This window comes from Coregonus clupeaformis, chromosome 5, assembly GCF_020615455.1.
Source record: "Coregonus clupeaformis isolate EN_2021a chromosome 5, ASM2061545v1, whole genome shotgun sequence".
NCBI classification, from domain to species: domain Eukaryota; kingdom Metazoa; phylum Chordata; class Actinopteri; order Salmoniformes; family Salmonidae; genus Coregonus; species Coregonus clupeaformis.
The window spans coordinates 10,515,659-10,539,879 of NC_059196.1; the positions used below are offsets into that span (position 1 = coordinate 10,515,659).

General features: G+C 44.1%; 2 protein-coding genes across 2 annotated transcripts in view; one reads left to right on the forward strand and one right to left on the reverse strand.

Annotated features, from left to right (window-relative positions):
• Window positions 1–286: 286 nt before the first annotated feature.
• On the reverse strand, window positions 287–8,154 carry LOC121567060 (WD repeat-containing protein 87-like). Its single transcript, XM_041877002.2, has 9 exons — window positions 8,085–8,154; window positions 7,500–7,685; window positions 7,009–7,305; window positions 6,571–6,828; window positions 4,896–6,408; window positions 3,896–4,757; window positions 3,628–3,746; window positions 3,421–3,474; window positions 287–1,171 (listed from the first exon to the last, which is right to left on the reverse strand). Exons 1-9 carry the CDS (start codon window positions 8,151–8,153, stop codon window positions 366–368), a joined length of 4,164 nt encoding a protein of 1,387 aa, XP_041732936.2. The 5' UTR covers window position 8,154; the 3' UTR covers window positions 287–365.
• Window positions 8,155–8,890: 736 nt separating this feature from the next.
• LOC121560503 (signal-induced proliferation-associated 1-like protein 3) overlaps window positions 8,891–24,221 on the forward strand; it is a 101,667-nt gene continuing 86,336 nt past the window's right edge. The window contains exon 1 of the mRNA XM_041873457.2: window positions 8,891–8,992. The gene's annotated coding sequence lies outside the window, so the exon portion shown is untranslated. The remainder of the gene's footprint in view (window positions 8,993–24,221) is intronic.

The window sequence follows — 24,221 nt, forward strand, 5'->3', positions numbered from 1 at the left end:
AAGGCATTGCTTAACTGTACAATAACAGCCTATACTGGTAATTGTCAAGTAGCCTAGGTCATTAGGCTGCTTTGTGGATCAGTTGATTGAAATAGTTTTTTCATGGTGTGTGTATAAAACTGTGTAGCCTGCGTGTGTGATGTGTGCATGTGTTTGTGTGAGACAGCATGCATGTGTGTGTCTCCAATTATCACACAACATACTCTCCAGGAAAGTATACAGCTACATTTTATTGCAACTTACAACAAGCTTAATGCATTACAATTCCATCACAATTTGGGGGATGTTTATCAAGTAGATATCTGGAGACAATACAACACAACACTGCCTACATGGAACCTTAGCCCCACACTGCCCCCTGGTGATTAGGATGGATGACATCTAGACATTATCGGGGGCAGCTTCACTTTCTGCACCTTCCCTCTCTGGGGCGCCATTGGCTCCCTCACCCAGTCCACCTCCAGCCTCCCATACATGCTCTCTCCAGAAGGGTCCATGGTGTGGCTGTTGAGCTGCCAGGGCAGGGGCAGCCCATGGTGGAACTGGGAGGGGGGCCTCTCAAACGACGACTCCCTCAACTGGATCTTCTGCACCACCCTCTGGCCCAGGGACACCTGGCTGGCCTTCCTGGTCTGAAGAGGGGACAGGGTGCAGGGGTAGCGCTGGGCAGCTCCCGGGACATCCAGAGGGCCAAGAGTAGTCAGTCTGGCCCTTGGGGAGCGGAAGCCATATTGGGATACAAGCTTGTACAGGCTCTCCCTCCAGTTGGGGTCCCCCTTACCCTTGACGGGCTTCAGCCTGAAGTGTTGTGGGCTGTCTGGAAGCTGCACCAGACTAGCTTCCTTGCTCACCCCCATGGAGCTCACACCAGAATCACTGGGGGCCTTGGTGGTGGGGAGCTGGCTGCACAACTGCTTTCGGAGCTTGGATTTCTTATAAAGTTCTATGAGGGTGGGGTCATATACCTGTACCTGTACTTCCTCAGGGATCTCCACAATGCTGTCCCACTTGGCTGTGGACAGAGAGAATTTGCTGAATTTCTTTGGTGAGCGGTAGTGGCGCTTGAAGTCGTCCCCTGGTGGGCTGAGGCCAGATTCCTCTTTCAGGGTAGAAGATTCATGGGTACACCCAAGGGAGCTCATAAGAGGGAGGTCAGGAGTCCACATGTGATCTGTTTACAGAGATTGAGAGACAGAAATAGACAGTGAAATAGAAAAAAAGAGAGGAGAGTGAAAGGGAAGGGAGAAATAGGGGAGAGACTGATAATGATTAAGCTCAAAATAATATATTAAATAAATATACAAAAATAAACAATTATTTGATGAATCGTGTCTTGCCACACCATCACCCATCAACCACCATATCCAAAGAATTCCAGGGTTTCTCTCCATGAAACATGACGATTACTAATTAGGGCAGAAAATCAGCATTTGCCTCCCCCTGATTAAAATCAGAAGTTTTCCATCGGCAGACGCTGCCTGTTTAGTTAGCACCAGCAGTACTGCCCTGGAGAACAGAGGCCTGATTGGGTACTGAGCGATGAGAGTGGTAGCTAAGCGCCCTGGGTACAAGAAGAGAAGGACCAATGACACTTGGGAACCAGTCAGTCACTACTTTGAAAGGGACTGCTCATTCGCTAATAATATATATACATAGCAAAAAGACCCAAAACAGACTGGCATCAACGCTATATCAAGTGAATCCAATGATCACATAATGTCAACAAATGATGTATTCGCTTTCGTAGCATATTGAGGAACTAGTTTGAAAATAATATTGTATGTTTGTAATGTACGTGCCTTAAGTGTAATGCAAGTGCCTTAATGTATTTGGACACCAGTAAGAGCAGCTAACGGGGATCCCTAATAAATATATATACACTACCGGTCAAATGTTTTAGAACACCTACTCATTCAAGGGTTTTTCTTTAGTTTTACTATTTTCTACATTGTAGAATAATAGTGAAGACATCAAAACTATGAAATAACACATGGAATCATGTAGTAACAAAAAAAGTGTTAAACAAATATATTATATTTGAGATACTTCAACGAGCCACCCTTTGCCTTGATGATAGCTTTGAACACGCTTGGCATTCTCTCAACCAGCTTCATGAGGTAGTCACCTGGAATGCATTTCAATTAACAGGTGTGCCTTCTTAAAAGTTAATTTGTGGAATTACTTTCCTTCTTAATGCGTTTGAGCCAATCAGTTGTGTTGTGACAAGGTAGTGGGGGTGTACAGAAGATACCACTATTTGGTAAAAGACCAAGTCCATATTATGGCAAGAACAGCTCAAATAAGCAAAGAGAAACGACAGTCCATTACATTAAGACATGAAGGTCAGTCAATACGGAACATTTCAAGAACTTTGAAAGTTTCTTCAAGTGCAGTTGCAAAAACCATCAAGCGCTATGATGAAACTAGCTCTCATAAGGACCCCCACTGGAATGGAAGACCCAGAGTTACCTCTGCTGCAGAGGATAAGTTCATTAGAGTTACCAGCCTCCGAAATTGCAGCCCAAATAAATGCTTCACAGAGTTCAAGTAACAGACACATGTCAACATCAACTGTTCAGAGGAGACTCTGTGAATCAGGCCTTCATGGTCAAATTGCTGAAAAGAAACCACTACTAAAGGACACCAATAATAATAAGAAACTTGCTTGGGCCAAGAAACACGAGCAATGGACATTAGATTGGAGATTTTTGGTTCCAACCGCCATGTCTTTGTAAGACGCATGTGTATTTCCCACTGTAAAGCATGGAGGAGGAGATGTTATGGTGTGGGGGTGCTTTGCTGGTGATACTGTCTGTGATTTATTTAGAATTCAAGGCATTCTGCAGCGATACGCCATCCCATCTGGTTTGGGCTTAGTGGGCTATCATTTGTTTTTCAACAGGACAATGAGCCTGTGTAAGGGCTATTTTACCAAGAAGGAGAGTGATGGAGTGCTGCCTCAGATGACCTGGCCTCCACAATCCTTCAAGACTGTTGGAAAAGCATTCCAGTTGAAGCTGGTTGAGAGAATGCCTAGAGTGTGCAAAGCTGTCATCAAGGCAAAGGGTGGCTATTTGAAGAATCTCAAATATAAAATATATTTTGATTTGTTTAACACTTTTTTGGTTACTACATGATTCCATATGTGTTATTTCATAGTTTTGATGTCTTCACTATTATTCGACAATGTAGAAAATAGTAAAAATAAAGAAAAACCCTTGAATGAGTAGGTGTTCCAAAACTTTTGACGGGTAGTGTATATATATAAATTATATATTTTTAACTGTACTAAGCCATCATGTAAAATGATGAACATTGCCATTGTGCACTGGAAGTAACGTGTTGACAATAATATATGCAATTAAACAAATGCACTAGTTATGACAGTCATATTGGGCTTTATAGATCCACAAATTGTACCTTGCTCGGGGCTTGGAGTGCCGTTGTCCTTTGCTGTGCACTCCAAGAAGGGCCCTGAGAAGAGAGAGGAGAAAAGGTGGGTGGGGGGGGGGTTAATTCAAATTGCATGTCGAATACATTTCCTGTATTGAAATAAATTGAAACAGAGTATAACCCAAATGTTTAGTTTCAAAATGATACTACTCTGGGAAACAAAGCAAACCGTACCGGAGTCCCTGTGTACATTTGGCCTGGACAGCCTTCTGCCGATGGGTTTGGTGGGAGCAACTGTAGATCCTTTGTGCTCGAGATCATCAGACAGTTTTCTATCCAGCTGTTTATGGAGCCTGTGGTTGTGAGAAGGGGTTGGGAGGGGAAATAAATAAACAAATAATAAATACATTAATAAGACCTGCTAATAAAAGTGGTTGATTTGTGACACATTTGTATGGAAATATCAATCACCCTCAGTTCCTTTGATTTGAGCACTACTCACTCCTTGGGTACGTCTTCATTGGCCTGCAATCTATTCAGCAGGCTGGTCTTGTTTTCAATGCCGTAGACCCGGCTCAGGATGTTCTTGGCCATCTTCCGCAGGTCCATTGCTGGGTCTAGGAGAACCTCCGCCAGCAAGTACAGGTATTTGTCCTGGAAGTGATCTAGCTGATCCAGGTTCTTCATGGCCCCCAGGCGTTTCCAGTGGGGGTTCCCCTTCTCGATATGTTTCAGGAGGGAGAAGGTGAGGTTCTTTCTGATCTCTGGAGGGATGTCATAGGTCTGGAACATGCTGAGCAGGGCCTCTGTGCAGTTCTCATAGACATCATTGTCCATACCCTCCATGGTCAACATCAGGGATTTCATGACCTCCACCAAATCCACATCAGGTTTGGAGACCAGCCATAGGCTCTCGGAGATATGCTTCAGAAGCTCATTTCCATCACCAGTATCATCTTCCTCTTCTTTGGGTGGGGATTCATACTCGGTTGGGGTGTCAAGCAGCTTAGGCACGGGGATTGGTTTTTTGAGTCTTGCTTCTTTGGCCTTAGCGAGGATGACGGTGACTACTGGTGAGTGCTCTGGTTCCTCCTCTGACTGTGACAATGTTCTGCAAAGGGCTTTGGCCTCCTTTGGCAACACTGCCTTGGGTGGCTCCTGCTTCAGCTTCCAGTTACGCAGCACTGAGTTGGGGAGGAAGCCGTCTGGAGCCACGGGCCAGTCCAGAAGAAGTGTGTCTGGGGTGAGAGGCTCGAATGGTGTTTGAGACTTTTCCCAGTCTCCTGACCCTTCCATTGGCTCGTCCTCCAGATTCACTTCTTCCTCCAAAGTTTTAACCAATGGGAGAGCACAAGACCAGGAACCTGTGAGAGGGGAAATGATTGCTTTAACTATCATTTATAACAGGTAAACTTGACTATTTTATAAAACATGTAATTACACCCTGATACTTTAAGTGTTGTCACTTTGCTTATCATAACAAGTGAAGCTGATCCACTCACCTGGCTGATCTCCCTTTACAATCGGTGGAGTTGGTGCCTGAATCATCAGAGACTTCTTCATCCTGTCCCTGTTCAGCACGTCCAGTACATTCTTACTTCCTGTGCTTTCTGGCCTCACAACATCAAGTACTGCTGGGGTCTCATTCAGCTCTGGCGTGGCCTGTCCAGGCTTCAGGGACAGCCGTGGCACCAAATAAATATCATAGCAGCTCTGGGAGCGAGGTAGAAACGGGATGGGATCCTCTAAGATGTCATCCACGGGGGCCAGGTCCAGTACCTGCTGCAGCAGCCTGGCAGGCAGGTAGCGCAGGCCGGAGATGATGCAGATGGTGCCTCCAAAGCAGGCCAGAAGGTCCCCGCGGGTGTTAGCGAAGCACAACTGACTAACCGGTGTACCCAGGCGTATCTCGACCAACTGCACACCCCGAGTCTCCCACACTTCCAAAGTGCCCCCAGGTCCCGACACCACCACCAACCCCAGAGCAGCGCAGTAATCCAGGCAAGAGATGGAGGTTGGGGGGTTCCTCTCCATCCTCAAACACCCTCCGCTAGGCAAGGAGAAGAAGAGAAGACTATAGTTGGGGGAAACACCAAATACCTTACCAGAGAGGAGTCGGGAGAGAACCAGGCCAGAGGAGCAACTCACCCTGGCCAGAGGTGCGACCTCCACATGGACTTCTCCCATTTCTACCTCCCATATGCTGAGCTGCTTGTCTGAGCCGTAGCAGCAGAGCTGGGGCCTGGGCCTGGCCAGGCTGCTCATCTGTAAGATAGCCCCATCATGGGCCTTCCTGGCGGGGCAGCCCAGTTGGTGGGGGGAGAGCAGCTGGAGCTTCCCGTTGCAGTGGCCACTGAACACCAGGCAGGGTAGGGGGCTGACCCCGGCCCACTCCGCCCCACTCACCATCACCGCCTCCAGGCACATCACACTGTCATCCAGGTCCTGATCCCTGGAGGTCCGGATGATCCGTTTAGCTGTGCAAGGGCACAAAGCCATGTCTAGCACCAGGACCTCTGGACTACCACTGGCCACAAACAACTCCTTCCGACCAGGGTTGTAGGCAAACCCCAGGGCCTGGTCCAGGAGGAGGAAGGGCCAGGAGAGAAGAAGCAACTCCCCACTGGCGGGAGAGATCAGTCTGGCGATACTATCCTGCGACACAGCCAGGAGCTGTGCCCGGCCCTGACTGCTCTCGACCCGCTTCAGGAGCTGCATCCCACAACCTGGGTCATTAAACAGCCTGTACAGGTTCTGAAGCCTCCAGACGGAGAATGACGAAGGGGAGTGGCACAGGATGCTGTGCTCGCCCAGCGGCCACAGGTTGCGTACCCCACCAGGGTCATCCAGGAAGAGCTTAAGGAGGAGGTCCCCACTGCAGCTCCACTCCTTCACCCAGCCGTCCGGGGAGGAGGTGAGCAGCGTGTGGGTGCTGGGCCTCATGAGGACCGTGGAAACGGAGCGGGTGTGGGCCTTGAACTCCTGCAGCAGGCTCCTAGTATCCCAGCTCCACACCTGAAGGGAGAGGAGATTAACAACTTCCATCCAAGCATCTCAGTTTATTTTTGTCATGTCAGCCTTTGCTGATTTAACAATAAAACTTTCAGAACGTTTACTCTTTAGGAACATACAGTATATCATTGTATGGGTATCCTCTTTGTTCTCTTCCCTTCATACCTGTACAAATCCAATCATGTCGCCTGTATAGAGGTACCTCTGCACCCAGTCAGGCGACACACAGCGCAGAGTACCCTGACCGTGTCCCCTGAGAGCCCTGTACTCTTTCTTCCCCACAAAGTCAAAGCTCTTGATGCCGCGGTTGCAGAGCGCGTAAAGCGTGGACGCTTGTCTTTCTGTCACCAGGCCACTAATGATAGTGTCCCTCTTCAAGGAAGTGCAATGCCAGTCCAGCACCTTGACTATCCCCAGGTGGGTCTGCAAATAGGTCAGATGTCAGGGGAAACAATATGGTCGCTACTTATCAGTACAACCAAGGTGCGGGAATTGAGTAAAAAACAGGATGTGTCAGAGAGGTTGAAGAGAAAATGCTTTTCATCTTAAAAAACAAAAAGGCTGTAGTGCTTCCTATCAAGGATGTTTGAATATCCCACCCACCTGCAGAGTAGTCCAGAAGCCCCAGAAGGTGATGATGCCCATGCTACCAGTCAGCAGCTCCTCAGTCTCCTTGCAGTAGTGCATACAGAGCACAGAGCCCAGGCAATTGGCCCGGTACAGGACCGCCATGCCCTGCGTTGGGTCAGAGAACACGCGCAGAGAGAGGTCATCGCAGGCCCCAACGAAGACCCGCTGGCTGGGCACAGAGACCAGGTGCTCCATCCGGTAGCCGCTGTCCAGGGGCAGGCTCAGGTTGTGCCTTAGGTCCCCTCGCAGGTTCTCTGTCCACACCTCCATCTGACAGAGGGAGGTAAGGGTTCATGGATTTGCAGTTTTGAGGTTTATGCTAATTCTATTTGAGCATCATGCAATGGCATACCACCCTAGAAGTAATTGCCCTGGCCTAACAGGATGAATAAAATATTATCGTATAGTATAACATTATCTTTTAATTTACATCTGTAAATCCCCATTTAATACCCCATTTTCACCCGATGCGAGGTCATGGTGTGTCCCCATTGGAAGCCCACCACCACAGTGCCACTGAGGCTTGAGTTAGCGGTGAGGCACTGTAAGTAGTTCTGTGCACAGGAGTATCGGAACTGCATGGCCGGAGTGGCATCCAGATACAGGGCTGTCTCTTCCTCCACCTCATCTTCATCAGGACTACTCACTTCCTATAAATATGAATGGGAAATGGTCGAGTTCTTGTAATGAGGATGATAATGATGATGATGATAAAGAGCTCATGATCATAAATTAGATTTGAATGAAGATGATGAAGAACAATGGGAGTTCCAATTTGTTTCTTATGGAAGAGTAAAATAATTCCTATGACGTCAGAACTATTCAGATATGATAAACGTCAAAATAATATAATAATAAATTAATAATATAATATGCCATTTAGCAGACGCTTTTATCCAAAGCGACTTACAGTCATGCGTGCATACAGTTTTGTGTATGGGGTGGTCCCGGGGATTGAATCCACTACCTTGGCGTTACAAGCGCCGTGCTCTACCAGCTGAGCTACAGAGGACCACACAATGTCAAATCAAGAGTGAGTTAGGCCATACCTTTATAGTTTGTTTCAGCTGCGGAAGAAAATATTTCCATTCTGGAACTATCCTTCTCATTGACGTCATGTTTCACCTTATCCCTTTTTCACTTAGACAACATTATTTTATTTCCTTGAAAAACTGGCCTTATATATATATTTCTTCTGGCACGACTATGATTACGTAGCAATAATGTAATGCAGTTTAGTAGTAAAACGAGACATTTGCGTCATAGTGGCTGACAGCATATAAGGCGCAGATGATGCGATTTATGTTTTCAGTAATGTCCAAAAGAAAATTAGCAAAGACCGTATGCACATTTTTGTATTGACGTGTAAAAATGCTTTGATTACGATTGACTACCACAGGGTTGCGCTATTTTCTAATAAGTAGGCTCCAATTCTATGACCACAACCCAAAATAGACCATTATTTAAAAACGTATGAATTCACTAACTGTAAGTCGCTCTGGATAAGAGCGTCTGCTAAATGACTAAAATGTCAAATTAACGTGGTTAAAAATAATTTACAGGCACAATGTAGCTACCAAAAATGTAACTGTGTATTTCTAAATAGCGCTGTTGTTTTTTCGAAACATTATTGCAACAGCACTCATTGCATTTTTGCAATGACCACACTAACACGTCTATCTATGTTCAATGCAATGAATGTATGGTTGTAGAATACTGCCATTCATATGTTACTATCCGTACTACAACAAGCATGCTCGCACAGGCGCAGTGCGGCGTGAGATCGTGTGCTAGCGCAGCACGGTGGTTTCCGCTGGCTTGTGTGATCCGACTCCGAGAGAGCATTCCTGGCAACGTCGCGAGCGGGGATAGAACAAGCTGTCGACTATTGGTCAATGAATGTTTCTCCTAGGATTGGGGATTTATAAAGGTATATCAGTTCGTTGAACGTCGATAGGTAAGAAACACTCCCAAGTCGTATTTCAAAAGTAGTTTTAGTAATAGTTAGAGTCCTCAACAACATTGAAAAGTGGAGAGTCAACTAGCTAGCGAGGTAACGTTAGCTAGCATTACTCACTACTTGCAACTGGCCATCGCGAGCTAACTTCACAAGCCTGCTATGCGGTCAACAGCTTGCATACTACGGCGTCTTTTTGAATCGTTGTTTGCACCTATCTAAACATGCAGTGAATATACGTCTCACCTAGACGTATATTATACAGTTAACTAGTTAAAAACATGGTATATCAGTCTCCGAAATAATGTTTTATTAACTAAAATATGCCAGATCCTTCCTGGTCCGCCGTGTTTCAGTACGCATGCGCATAGTATTTTGCATACTCCGGGTTTGTAGTTGTTTTCTACCTGAGTTAATCACACCTGTAAAGGCCAAGCGACAATGGTAAAACTACAAGTTCCAGACAATGGCACTATTGTCTCGTTAAACGAAACACAGCAGCATTTGGGAATGTAACCAAGCCAGCTAGCTTGAACGAGCTTTGAATTTTGAAAAGTGCTGCAGTAGGAGCTAATGTGGGCTTATTTAGTTTTGACTGAATTGCTCATAAAAGGTTTGATGTAAACACGCTGTGCGTTTTCTTTAGGGCATTTGTGTTGGGTAACTACACGTTTTGTGTTGAGCAGCCTACCACAATGTTTTGGTGTTGGGTGATTCATGGGTAAAATCTTCAAGTTAACTAACTAGGTCACTGAAAATGCGTGATCACAGTATGGAGTGACTCTGGCTAGCATTCTAGCTAGATTATTTTACTAACTTAAGCCCTCATAAGTGTCCCCTGTAGCTCAGTTGGTAGAGCATGGCGCTTGCAACGCCAGTTCGTTTCCCACGGGGGGCCAGTATGAAAATGTATGCACTCACTAACTGTAAGTCGCTCTGGATAAGATCGTCTGCTAAATGACTAAAATGTAAATGTAAAAATTAGTGGTCTTACTGTATTCATTCAATCAATCATCTTTCATTCAATCATATAAACTTAAATCTCAAAGAAGTGCTCCTTTATTGTATTACAATCATTTTTGTTGTTGAACGGCCATGCAGACCTGTTTGTACACATCAGTGTCAATGTTGATCAGCTGTCATTGTGACATGTTAAGGTCAGTTGTGTCTGCCACCTGACCCAAGTTATCTGCTAGGCAGTTGTAAGTTACTAATATCTCTGGAATGGAGTTTGTGTGTGATGTTAAAATATCCTCCTGATTCAAAGTTATCTATCTGCCTTGTTCAAAGTTATGTGGTGGGTGGGTGTGCATGCGGTGCAGTGGGAAAGGGGGGTTAAGCGTCTGGTTGTCATCATATATTAGTCCAAATGCCACTGGATGCCGCAGGAAATAACACGTCAAATATTAGAATAGACCTTTCATGCAGGAGGCAGCATAGATATGACAGCGCATAACAATTTGTTTTGGTTGCTTTCTCTCTAACTAATAGAATGACGATAGGGCCAGTACCGGCGAGAAAAGGTCAAGTCCACCAACTTCCCCGCTTCTGAGAAAAGAGGGAGTTTCAGATCAGTTCATTTACGTTACACTAATCACGTCTGCAGTTTCCTCAGGGATGAAAATAGGGGCCTATTTGCTTAATTTGAAGGAAATTACATTAGAAAGGCAGTGCATACTTGTGAAGTTCTGAATACCACAGTTAATGTTGAATAACCACGACCAGGTGCCTCAGATTACAACTTCAGATCCCCCTCATTCATCCCTACTGCTTCAACTTTACAGGCGCCTATCGCTGAAAGATAGAAGTGCTTAATTGAAACACTTTTCTATCATTGTCTCATGTTTGATCAAAATATTTGACAAATGTTCTCGAATCAAAACTAAAACTAAGAGGTTTGGTAAACAGAGAAGCAAAGTCTTGAAACAGTAGGGCAGGCTATGAACTGGTTGATACTGCTTCATGGACTTCTCATGTCGTCATCATCAGTGGTCTCACCGGTTGGTGACCTGCTGGAGGGTTGATCATGCTTAGGTCACAGGGTAGGCTACTGTTTGGGCCAACAACTGAAGTTATGCACTGCAGTCAAATGCACCAAGGATTTTACTCCCTAAAATGTGTCTGTATACCATTTACATGTTTTTGGATATTTATTGACATGATTACTTATTGTTGCCAGTTGCTAAATTTGTCCGTTTTATTTTGGTTTAGTCAGTTACATATAGGCTACTGTATGCTGCCTTTATTGCCTTTCAAATTTCAAATTTCTATGCTGTGCAGCATTAAAATAATTAGTGACTTTAAGCACTTCTGGAGATAAAAAGCTTGCTTATTTCAAAATAATGTAAAAGCAGCATGTTTTGGATTAACAAAATGTTCTATTTATTATGTTAATCCTCACCGTAGTAGAGACACCGTAGTAGTGCTTCTCGTTGTAGTTCCATAGGGAACACTTCTAAATGACCTTGAGGAATATGCCGTAGTTTCTTGCTGCCTCTATGAGTAGGCCTACATTATAAACAAAGTAATAATAATAATAATAATAATATGCCATTTAGCAGACGCTTTTATCCAAAGCGACTTACAGTCATGCGTGCATACATTTTTTTTGTGTATGGGTGGTCCTGGGGATCGAACCCACTACCTTGGCGTTACAAGCGCCGTGCTCTACCAGCTGAGCTACAGAGGACCACAAGTACAAAGACTTTGCAATACAAAGGGAATTGTATCTGGGCCACCTGGGTTGCATTCTCCCTGTAAACTTTGTGATTCACGCCCCTCTCATTGATGACTCATTGAACTCTGTGGTTTTTTAAAGATAAAGACTCCTGATTCAAAGGAACTGGTTCTCAAGGGTACACTCTTACTCAGCTGTTGAGTTAACAAAACTATTTTCATAAAATGAATCAAACATGGGCTGAGTGTCAGGTGTCTTCTAAAAAACCTAGACTATACAAATCCTATAGATTATTTATTTATCTTCCACTTAGTATTTTTCAGTTTCAGCTATTCCAACAGCACAGTTTGAGTCCTAACCACCACACTGGCAGTCCTCCCACTGTTTGTAATTTTAGATCTAGACTGTTTCTTGCCAGGTTTCTCCCTAACCCCTGGGGACTTCCTGGTTAAATAAAGGTTAATAGAAATAAACAGTATAATGCACAGCTCCACATAAGATGCGGCAGACAGACTGATCCATCATGCTTATTAATCTAGTATCACAGCTCAGAGAGGAGGAAGCAGCCTCTGGCTATGGATACCGTCTGGCCCTCGTCATGCTGTAGAGTATCATACATTTGTGCATTGTTTTTAATTTGAGCACATACCTCTCACATCCTGAGTAAATAAAGTTTTTATATCTGCTATTGATGTTGTAATCTTACTATATAAATACATGGCATGCACATGCAATTGGACACTGCAGGTGTTGGATTAAATGGCATTAGCCCACCTGCACCAGTGTTGCTCACATAATCTCTTTGAAGTATTGGCCTCCCTTGAAGCCTGTCTGTGACTCAGCATGTATGACAGTTTCAACAGTTGGAGTTATAGAAAAAAAGGAGCAGGATGTTCGTTAAAATTAGGATCTACTTTATGGCTCCTGCACTGTCATAAAACATCATCCCTTCTCCTCACTCACTCAGGCATGAACTCCCTAGGTATTTATAAAGCGATCAGATTCGCTTTTCAGCCGGGAGGGTGAAGAGTGATCGGGAGGAAGAGCGAGCACATCTCCCAGACCCAGTGTTTCTTCCCCTGCAGGCTTCCCCAGGCCTGTTTGACTGGGGTAAATATAGCCTGTTGGTTTTAGCTGGAGGATAAACACAGATGTTGAGTAGGCCTTTCTCGCTCCAGACCAGCGTCCTCCCTGCACTGTCCCACTGTCCACAAAGCTTTTAAACAGGGTTATAGGGCTTAGTAAGGTTGCTGTTAGTCTTAATACAACAGGAGTTTTTCTGCATAAAAAAAGGTCTTAGGTGGTGGGCGTGGCAATGGGCGTGGTCGTCGCGGCTGAATTTTAGATAACTTTTTAGAGGCCCCCATCTTGGTGGTGTAGAGATGTTTTTTTTGTTTTTTTTACCAATTTCCTGCAGTTCTACCAAGTCCAGGTAGCAGATAATGGACCCTAGCAGATATTTATGTATACGGGCCGAAGCGTCGCATATCAGTTTAGCTTGCACTCGGCAGGCGTTATCGAAAACTCCCCGGAGCCACAAAACGGCCGAATTACCGCAATGCGCAGCCCGCACATTCAATATTCCGTTCCTAAAATCAGCCATCAGTCCAGTGTAAGGAATATCTTCGAGATGCCCTAGCCCATAGCAGATTTCAGAATAAAATTCTGCTGGAGGTGTCGTATCAACCCGCGCGGATCCATCCGACTAGCCATCCACACACATACACAGTTTCGGCCCCAGCCATAAGGCTGTATACAGTAACAGTGACCTCCGTCGCAGCCGAAACAACTCTTGCCCATAGGCTTGTACTCTCTATAGTATGACAGCATCAGCAGTTAGCTACCAACAGCTGGCAGAGATGTTTACATTTGGTTAGTTTTATAGGTGTTATTTAGATTGAAGACCTGAGCTAAATGTGGTACCTCTATAGCTAGCTAAGGTTAGCATAGAGGTAGCAAGCTAGCTCTTTCACTTACCCGGCTCACTGAATGCTCACTCTGCTGGTGTTGCTGGCGGTTTGAGATGCTTTAGAAGCCACGTTGATGGTAGGGACAGCTTTGAGAAGCAACTTCTTGCTGAAGGCTTCCTTCCATTGTTGATAGCCGTGGAAGTTCTCAGGGATGAAATGTTCCCCCGCAGATTGACGAGTAGATGCCCAATTCACCCACCTCATTCTCACAAATTTATCCCACTTTTTACAAGGTTTTTCATTCACCGTGTGATGATGAACGCGGGGCATTGTGGGATTGTTTCCGAAGTTAGAGCTGATTTGGAGAAAACCTCAAACCCAACTTTTAGAACAACATATAAAAAAATTATAACAATTGATTTAAGAGTTTGTAATTTGGGAATGTTTTCTTTGGGTGCTCCAAGTTACTATTATATGTGTTTCTGGTATTGAGAAATAGGTTCTACGCTCCCTTTAATGGAGCTAATATACATTTTTGTAGTTTTAAAGCTAATTTCCTGCAATACTACACATTGTCTAGCTCTTATTTTGGTGATTGTTAGCTCTCAAAGATTATAGAAAATAAATATATAGGTCCATTTATATTTCGTACATACTTTATCTGGTTTTAGTAGTTTAAGTTTACACTGAAAGCATTTTTCTATCCCGTAATGTATATATTTTTAAATAGCAGAAAAATCCCTGCAAAATCATTTAGACACGGCTACAAAGGACTTAAACAGGACTGTTGCATATGGCTGTCCATTTAGTGATTTACAGATGGCAGAGCACTGAAATGTCAAGGCAATGGAAAGCATTACGTACACAGGGATCGCGTTAGAGTTCAGAAATCTGCATTTTCAAAACGCAGACCATCAAAAAACCATTTCGCCTTCGTTTTTATATTGAAAGGCAATTGTTTTTTTTTGCTTCTATAGAGTAATCAGGGGCATGCAACTCTTTTTTTCTTCATAGAAAATATATTCTTGCAACACATTCGGCAGAAAATAGCTTCATTCATCAGATGGCAACAGATGTGCAACACTATTTGGCTAGCAGCCACACAAGTAAATTAGCTTACAATGAAAAAGCAAGGTCTTTTTTTGCAAAAATGATGCATGACCATCATATTTCTGTTTATCATAGAAATAATGTAGCCAGCTACATTTCCTAATGTTTTGCTTGAAGTTAAAGGGAAATGTAAAAAATGTTCTGCTTCATATTCATCATCTCCAGCACCACCCCAACATCAACATATGTAAAAATGGTACATTTCTATGTTTTGAAGTAAAAAAGATAGAGGAAGATACAGTGGGGGAAAAAAGTATTTAGTCAGCCACCAATTGTGCAAGTTCTCCCACTTAAAAAGACGAGAGAGGCCTGTAATTTTCATCATAGGTACACGTCAACTATGACAGACAAATTGAGGGGAAAAAATCCAGAAAATCACATTTGTAGGATTTTTAATGAATTTATTTGCAAATTATGGTGGAAAATAAGTATTTGGTCACCTACAAACAAGCAAGATTTCTGGCTCTCACAGACCTGTAACTTCTTCTTTAAGAGGCTCCTCTGTCCTCCACTCATTACCTGTATTAATGGCACCTGTTTTAACTTGTTATCAGTATAAAAGACACCTGTCCACAACCTCAAACAGTCACACTCCAAACTCCACTATGGCCAAGACCAAAGAGCTGTCAAAGGACACCAGAAACAAATTTGTAGACCTGCACCAGGCTGGGAAGACTGAATCTGCAATAGGTAAGCAGCTTGGTTTGAAGAAATCAACTGTGGGAGCAATTATTAGGAAATGGAAGACATACAAGACCACTGATAATCTCCCTCGATCTGGGGCTCCACGCAAGATCTCACCCCGTGGGGTCAAAATGATCACAAGAACGTTGAGCAAAAATCCCAGAACCACACGGGGGGACCTAGTGAATGACCTGCAGAGAGCTGGGACAAAAGTAACAAAGCCTACCATCAGTAACACACTACGCCGCCAGGGACACAAATCCTGCAGTGTCAGACGTGTCCCCCTGCTCAAGCCAGTACATGTCCAGGCCCGTCTGAAGTTTGCTAGAGTACATTTGGATGATCCAGAAGAGGATTGGGAGAATGTCATATGGTCAGATGAAACCAAAATATAACTTTTTGGTAAAAACTCAACTCGTTGTGTTTGGAGGACAAAGAATGCTGAGTTGCATCCAAAGAACACCATACCTACTGTGAAGCATGGGGGTGGAAACATCATGCTTTGGGGCTGTTTTTCTGCAAAGGGACCAGGACGACTGATCCGTGTAAAGGAAAGAATGAATGGGGCCATGTATCGTGAGATTTTGAGTGAAAACCTCCTTCCATCAGCAAGGGCATTGAAGATGAAATGTGGCTGGGTCTTTCAGCATGACAATGATCCCAAACACACCGCCCGGGCAACGAAGGAGTGGCTTCGTAAGAAGCATTTCAAGGTCCTGGAGTGGCCTTGCCAGTCTCCAGATCTCAACCCCATAGAAAATCTTTGGAGGGAGTTGAAAGTCTGTGTTGCCCAGCGACAGCCCCAAAACATCACTGCTCTAGAGGAGATCTGCATGGAGGAATGGGCCAAAATACCAGCAACAGTGTGTGAAAACCTTGTGAAGACTTACAGAAAACCAGCAAAGGGTATATAACAAAGTATTGAGAAACTTTTGTTATTGACCAAATACTTATTTTCCACCATAATTTGCAAATAAATTCATAAAAAATCCTACAATGTGATTTTCTGGATTTATTTTTCTCATTTTGTCTGTCATAGTTGACGTGTACCTATGATGAAAATTACAGGCCTCTTGCACAATTGGTGGCTGACTAAATACCTTTTTCCCCCACTGTATATCTCTGTAGGTCAGGATATTTAAGCCTCCATACACTACCGGTCAAACGTTTTAGAACATAAAGGGAACACTTAAACAACACAATGTAACTCCAAGTCAATCACACTTCTGTGAAATCAAACTGTCCACTTAGGAAGCAACACTGATTGACAATACATTTCACATGCTGTTGTGCAAATGGAATAGACAACAGGTGGAAATTACAGGCAATTAGCAAGACAGCCCCAATAAAGAAGTGGTTCGGCAGGTGGTGACCACAGACCACTTCTCAGTTCCTATGCTTCCTGGCTGATGTTTTGGTCACTTTTGAATGCTGGCGGTGCTTTCACTCTAGTGGTAGCATGAGACGGAGTCTACAACCCACACAAGTGGCTCAGGTAGTGCAGCTCATCCAGGATGGCACATCAATGCGAGCTGTGGCAAGAAGGTTTGCTGTGTCTGTCAGCGTAGTGTCCAGAGCATGGAGGCGCTACCAGGAGACAGGCCAGTACATCAGGAGACGTGGAGGAGGCCGTAGGAGGGCAACAACCCAGCAGCAGGACCGCTACCTCCGCCTTTGTGCAAGGAGGAGCAGGCGGAGCACTGCCAGAGCCCTGCAAAATGACCTCCAGCAGGCCACAAATGTGCATGTGTCTGCTCAAACGCTCAGAAACAGACTCCATGAGGGTGGTATGAGGGCCCGACGTCCACAGGTGGGGGTTTGTCACAATAATTTCTATCTCTAATTCAACCTAAGCTTGAATCATTACCAGAGGTTGTAAGGCTCTGGTTTTAATCATAAATGATTCAAGGTCCACAACCAGCAAGAATGATCTGTATTTTTATTCATGGAGAGCTCTGGCGCCCAAAACACATACATACTGTTTTATACCCCTTGACACACAAAGGCACTTTGCTCCGCCCACCTTTAGGAGGCTTTCTTAAACAGTTTCCACCTTCTCCTTCACCCTGGAATGTTTAGTCCCGCCCCCCTCTGTTAGTGGGTTAACACTACATTATAATTCTAACACTGTTTAAACATTTTATACTGTATTTGGGGTGAAATCCTTTAGATTAATTTGTATTTTAAGCTTAATGACTATCAGTTGTGCTTACAGCCCAACACCGTGCAGGGCGTTTGGCATTTGCCAGAGAACACCAAGATTGGCAAATTCGCCACTGGCGCCCTGTGCTCTTCACAGATGAAAGCAGGTTCACACTGAGCACATGTGACAGACATGACAGAGTCTGGAGATGCCGTGGAGAACGTTCTGCTGCCTGCAACATCCTCCAGCATGACCGGTTTGGCGGTGGGTCAGTCATGGTGTGGGGTGGCATTTCTTTGGGGGGCCGCACAGCCCTCCATGTGCTCGCCAGAGGTAGCCTGACTGCCATTAGGTACCGAGATGAGATCCTCAGACCCCTTGTGAGACCATATGCTGGTGCGGTTGGCCCTGGGTTCCTCGTAATGCAAGACAATGCTAGACCTCATGTGGCTGGAGTGTGTCAGCAGTTCCTGCAAGAGGAAGGCATTGATGCTATGGACCGCCCGTTCCCCAGACCTGAATCCAATTGAGCACATCTGGGACATCATGTCTCGCTCCATCCACCAACGCCACGTTGCATCACAGACTGTCCAGGAGTTGGCGGATGCTTTAGTCCAGGTCTGGGAGGAGATCCCTCAGGAGACCATCCGCCACCTCATCAGGAGCATGCCCAGGCGTTTTAGGGAGGTCATACAGGCACGTGGAGGCCATACACACTACTGAGCCTCATTTTGACTTTTTTTAAGGAAATTACATCCAAGTTGGATCAGCCTGTAGTGTGGTTTTCCACTTTAATTTTGAGTGTGACTCCAAATCCAGACCTCCATGGGTTGATACATTTGATTTCCATTGATAATTTTTGTGTGATTTTGTTGTCAGCACATTCAACTATGTAAAGGAAAAAGTATTAAATAAGATTATTTAATTCATTCAGATCTAGGATGTGTTGTTTAAGTGTTCCCTTTATTTTTTTGAGCAGTGTGTGTATATATATATATAGACAGTGGGGAGAACAAGTATTTGATACACTGCCGAATTTGCAGGCTTTCCTACTTACAAAGCATGTAGAGGTCTGTAATTTTTATCATAGGTACACTTCAACTGTGAGAGACGGAATCTAAAACAAAATCCAGAAATTCACATTGTATGATTTTTAAGTAATTCATTTGCATTTTATTGCATGACATAAGTATTTGATCACCTACCAACCAGTAAGAATTCCGGCTCTCACAGACCTGTTAGTTTTTCTTTAAGAAGCCCTCCTGTTCTCCACTCATTACCTGTATTAACTGCACCTGTTTGAACTCGTTACCTGTATAAAAGACACCTGTCCACACACTCAATCAAACAGACTCCAACCTCTCCACAATGGCCAAGACCAGAGAGCTGTGTAAGGACATCAGGGATACAATTGTAGACCTGCACAAGGCTGGGATGGGCTACAGGACAATAGGCAAGCAGCTTGGTGAGAAGGCAACAACTGTTGGCGCAATTATTAGAAAATGGAAGAAGTTCAAGATGACTGTAAATTACCCTCGGTCTGGGGCTCCATGCAAGATCTCACCTCGTGGGGCATCAATGATCATAAGGAAGGTGAGGGATCAGCCCAGAACTACACGGCAGGACCTGGTCAATGACCTGAAGAGAGCTGGGACCACAGTCTCAAAGAAAACCATTAGTAACACACTACGCCGTCATGGATTAAAATCCTGCAGCGCACGCAATGTCCCCCTGCTCTAGCCAGCGCATGTCCAGGCCCATCTGAAGTTTGCCAATGACCATCTGGATGATCCAGAGGAGGAATGGGAGAAGGTCATGTGGTCTGATGAGACAAAAATATAGCTTTTTGGTCTAAACTCCACTCGCCGTGTTTGGAGGAAGAAGAAGGATGAGTACAACCCCAAGAACACCATCCCAACCGTGAAGCATGGAGGTGGAATCATCATTCCTTGGGGATGCTTTTCTGCAAAGGGGACAGGACGACTGCACCGTATTGAGGGGAGGATGGATTGGGCCATGTATCGCGAGATCTTGGCCAACAACCTCCTTCCCTCAGTAAGAGATTGAAGATGGGTCGTGGCTGGGTCTTCCAGCATGACAACGACACGAAACACACAGCCAGGGCAACTAAGGAGTGGCTCCGTAAGATGCATCTCAAGGTCCTGGAGTGGCCTAGCCAGTCTCCAGACCTGAACCCAATAGAACATCTTTGGAGGGAGCTGAAAGTCTGTATTGCCCATCGACAGCCCCGAAACCTGAAGGATCTGGAGAAGGTCTGTATGGAGGAGTAGGCCAAAATCCCTGCTGCAGTGTGTGCAAACCTGGTCAAGACCTACAGGAAACGTATGATCTCTGTAATTGCAAACAGGTTTCTGTACCAAATATTAAGTTCTGCTTTTCTGATGTATCAAATACTTATGTCATGCAATAAAATGCAAATTAATTACTTAAAAATCATACAATGTGATTTTCTGGATTTTTGTTTTAGATTCCGTCTCTCACAGTTGAAGTGTACCTATGATAAAAATTACAGACCTCTACATGCTTTGTAAGTAGGAAAACCTGCAAAATCGGCATTGTATCAAATACTTGTTATCCCCACTGTGTGTGTGTGTATATATATATATATATACACACAGTTGAAGTCGGAAGTTTACATAAACCTTAGCCAAATACATTTAAACTCAGTTTTTCACAGTTCCTGACATTCAATCCTAGTAAAAATGCCCTGTCTTATGTCAGTTAGGATCACCACTTTATTTTAAGAATGTGAAATGTCAGAATAATAGTAGCGATAATGATTTTATTTCAGCTTTTATTTCTTTCACCACATTCCCAGTGGGTCAGAAGTTTACATACACTCAATTAAGATTTGTAGCATTGCCTTTAAATTGTTTAACTTGGGTCAAACGTTTCGGGTAGCCTTCCACAAGCTTCCCACAATAAGTTGGGTGAATATTGGCCCATTCCTCCTAACAGAGCTGGTGTAACTGAGTCAGGTTTGTAGGCCTCCTTGCTCGCACACACTTTTTCAGTTCTGCCCACAATTTTCTATAGGATTGAGGTCAGGGCTTTGTAATGGCCACTCCAATACCTTGACGTTGTTGTCCTTAAGCCATTTTGCCACATTGTCCATTTGGAAGACCCATTTGCGACCAGGCTTTAACTTCCTGACTGATGTCTTGAGATGTTGCTTCAATATGTCCACATAATTTCACTTCCTCATGATTCCATCTATTTTGTGAAGTGCACCAGTCCCTCCTGCAGCAAAGAAACCCCACAGCATGATGCTGCCACCCCCGTGCTTCACGGTTGGGATGGTGTTCTTCGGGTTGCAAGCGCCCCCCTTTTTCCTCCAAACATAATGATGGTTATTATGGCCAAACAGTTCTATTTTTGTTTCATTAGACCAGAGGACAGTTCACCAAAAAGTACGATCTTTGTCTGGCTTTTTTATGGCGGTTTTGGAGCAGTTGCTTCTTCCTTGCTGAGCGGCCTTTCAGGTTATGTCGATATAGGACTCTTTTTACTGTGGAAATAGATACTTTTGTACTTGTTTCCTCCAGCATCTTCACAAGGTCTTTTGATGTTGTTCTGGGATTGATTTGCACTTTTCGCACCAAAGTACGTTCATCTCTAGGAGACAGAACGCGTCTCCTTCCTGAGCGGTATGACGGATGCGTGGTCCCATGGTGTTTATACTTGAGTACTATTGTTTGTACAGATGAATGTGGTACCTTCATGCGTTTGGAATTTGCTCCCAAGGATGAACAAGACTTGTGGAGGTCTACTATTTTTTTACTGAGGTCGTGGCTGATTTCTTTTGATTTTCCCATGATGTCAAGCAAAGAAGCACTGAGTTTGAAGGTAGGCCTTGAAATACATCCACAGGTACACCTCCAATTGACTCAAATTATGTCAATTAGCCTATCAGAAACTTCTAAAGCCATTACATAATTTTCTGGAATTGTCCATGCTGTTTAAAGGCACAGTCAACTTGGTGTATGTAAACTTCTGACCCACTGGAATTGTGATACACTGAATTATAAGTTAAATAATCTGTCTGTAAACAATTGTTGGAAAAATTACTTGTCATACACAAAGTAGATGTCCTAACCGACTTACCAAAACTATAGTTTGTTAACAAGAAATTTGTGGAGTTGTTGAAAAACAAGTTTTAATGACTCCAACCTAAGTGTATGTAAACTTCCACTTCCGACTTCAACTGTGTCTGTGTGTGTATGTATGTATGTGTGTGTATGTATGTATGTATGTATGTATGTATGTATGTATGTATGTATGTGTGTGTGTGTGTATATATATATATATATATATATATGGGGAAGGGTAACAGTAGCAGTCAAAAATTTGGACACACCTACTCATTCAAGGGTTTTTCTTTATTTGTACTATTTTCTACATTGTAGAATAATAGTGAAGACATGAAAACTATGAAATAACACATATGGAATCATATAGTAACCAAAAAAGTGTTAAACAAATCAAAATATATTTTATATTTGAGATTCTTCAAATAGCCACCTTTTGCCTTGATGACAGCTTTGCACACTCTTGGCATTCTCTCAACCAGCTTCATGAGGTAGTCACCTGGAATTAATTTCAATTAACAGGTGTGCCTTTTTAAAAGTTAATTTGTGGAATTTCTTTCCTTCTTAATGTGTTTGAGCCAATCAGTTGTGTTTTGACAAGTTGGGGGTTATACAGAAGAAAGCCATGTTATGGCAAGAACAGCTCAAATAAGCAAAGAGAAACGACAGTCCATCATTACTTTAAGACATGAAGGTCAGTCAATACGGCAAGTTTCAAGAACTTTGACAGTTTCTTCAAGTGCAGTCGCAAAAACCATCAAGCTCTATGATGAAACTGGCTCTCATGAGGACCACCACAGGAATGGAAGACCCAGAGTTACCTCTGCTGCAGAGGATAAGTTCATTAGAGTTAGCAGCCTCAGAAATGCAGCCCAAATAAATGCTTCACAGGGTTAAGGTAACAGACCCATGTCAACATCAACTGTTCAGAGGGGACTGTGTGAATCAGGCCTTCGTGGTCTAATTGCTGTAAAGAAACCACTACTAAAGGACACCAATAAGAAGAGACCTGCTTGGGCCAAGAAACACGTGCATTGGACATTAGACTTGTGGAAATGTGTCCTTTTGTCTGGAGTCCAAATTGGAAATGTTTGATTCCAACCGCCGTGTCTTTGTGAGACGCGGTGTGGGTGAATGGATGATCTCCGCATTTGTATTTCCCACCGTAAAGCATGAAGGAGGAGGTGTTATGGTGAGGGGGTGCCTTGCTGGTGACACTGTCTGTGATTATATTTAGAGTTCAAGGCAAACTTAACCAGCATGGATACCACAGAATTCTACAGCAATACACCATCCCATCTGGTTTGGGCTTAGTGGGACCACCATTTGTTTTTCAACAGAACAGTGACCAAGAAGGAGAGTGATGGAGTGCTGCATCAGATTACCTGACCTCCACAATCCCCTGACCTCAACCCAATTGAGATGGTTTGGGATGAGTCGGACTGCAGAGTGAAGGAAAAGCAGCCAACAAGTGCTCAGCATATGTGGGAACTCCTTCAAGACTGTTGGAAAAGCATTCCAGGTGAAGCTGGTTGAGAGAATGCCAAGAGTGTGCAAAGCTGTTATCAAGGCAAAGGGTGGCTATTTGAAGAATCTGTTTAACACTTTTTTGGTTACTACATGATTCCATATGTTATTCCATAGTTTTGATGTCTTCACTATTATTCTACAATGTAAAAAATATTAAAAAATAAAGAAAAACCCTTGAATGAGTAGGTGGACATTTACATAACTATTCAGACCCTTTACTCAGTACTTTTTTTGAAGCACATTTGGCAGAGATTACAGCCTTGAGTCTTCTTGGGTATGACGCTACAAGCTTTGCACACCTGTTTTTGGGGAGTTCCTCCCATTCTTCTATGCAGATCCTCTCAAGCTCTGTCAGGTTGGATGGGGAGCGTTGCTGCACAACTATTTTCAGGTCTCTCCAGAGATGTTAGATTGTGTTCAAGTCCGGGCTCTGGCTGGGCCACTCAAGGACATTCAGAGACTTTTCCCAGTGCCACTCCTGCGCTGTCTTGGCTGTGTGATTAGGGTCGTTGTCCTGTTGGAAGGTGAACCTTTGCCCTAGTCTGAGGTCCTGAGTGCTCTGGAGCAGGTTTTCATCATTGATCTCTCTGTACTTTACTCTCTGTAATCTTTCCCTCAATCCTGACTAGTCTCCCAGTCCCTGCCGCTGAAAAACATTCCCACAGCATGATGCCGCCACCACCGTGCTTCACCGTAAGGATTGTGCCAGATTTCCTCCAGACGTGACGCTTGGCATTCAGGCCAAAGAGTTCAATCTTGGATTCATCAGACCCGAGAATCTTGTTTGTCATGGTCTGAGAGTCTTTAGGTGCCTTTTGGCAAACTCCAAGCGGGCTGTCATGTGCCTTTTACTGAGGAGTGGCTGCTGTCTGGCCACTCTACCATAAATACTTGATTGGTGGAGTGCTGCAGATATGGTTGTCCTTCTGTAAGTTTATCAATTTGCCACAGAGGAAATCTGAAGCTCTGTCAGAGTGACCATCGGGTTCTTGGTCACCTCCCTGACCAAGGCCCTTCTCCCCCGATTGCTCAGTTTGCCCGGGCGGCCAGCTCTAGGAAGAGTCTA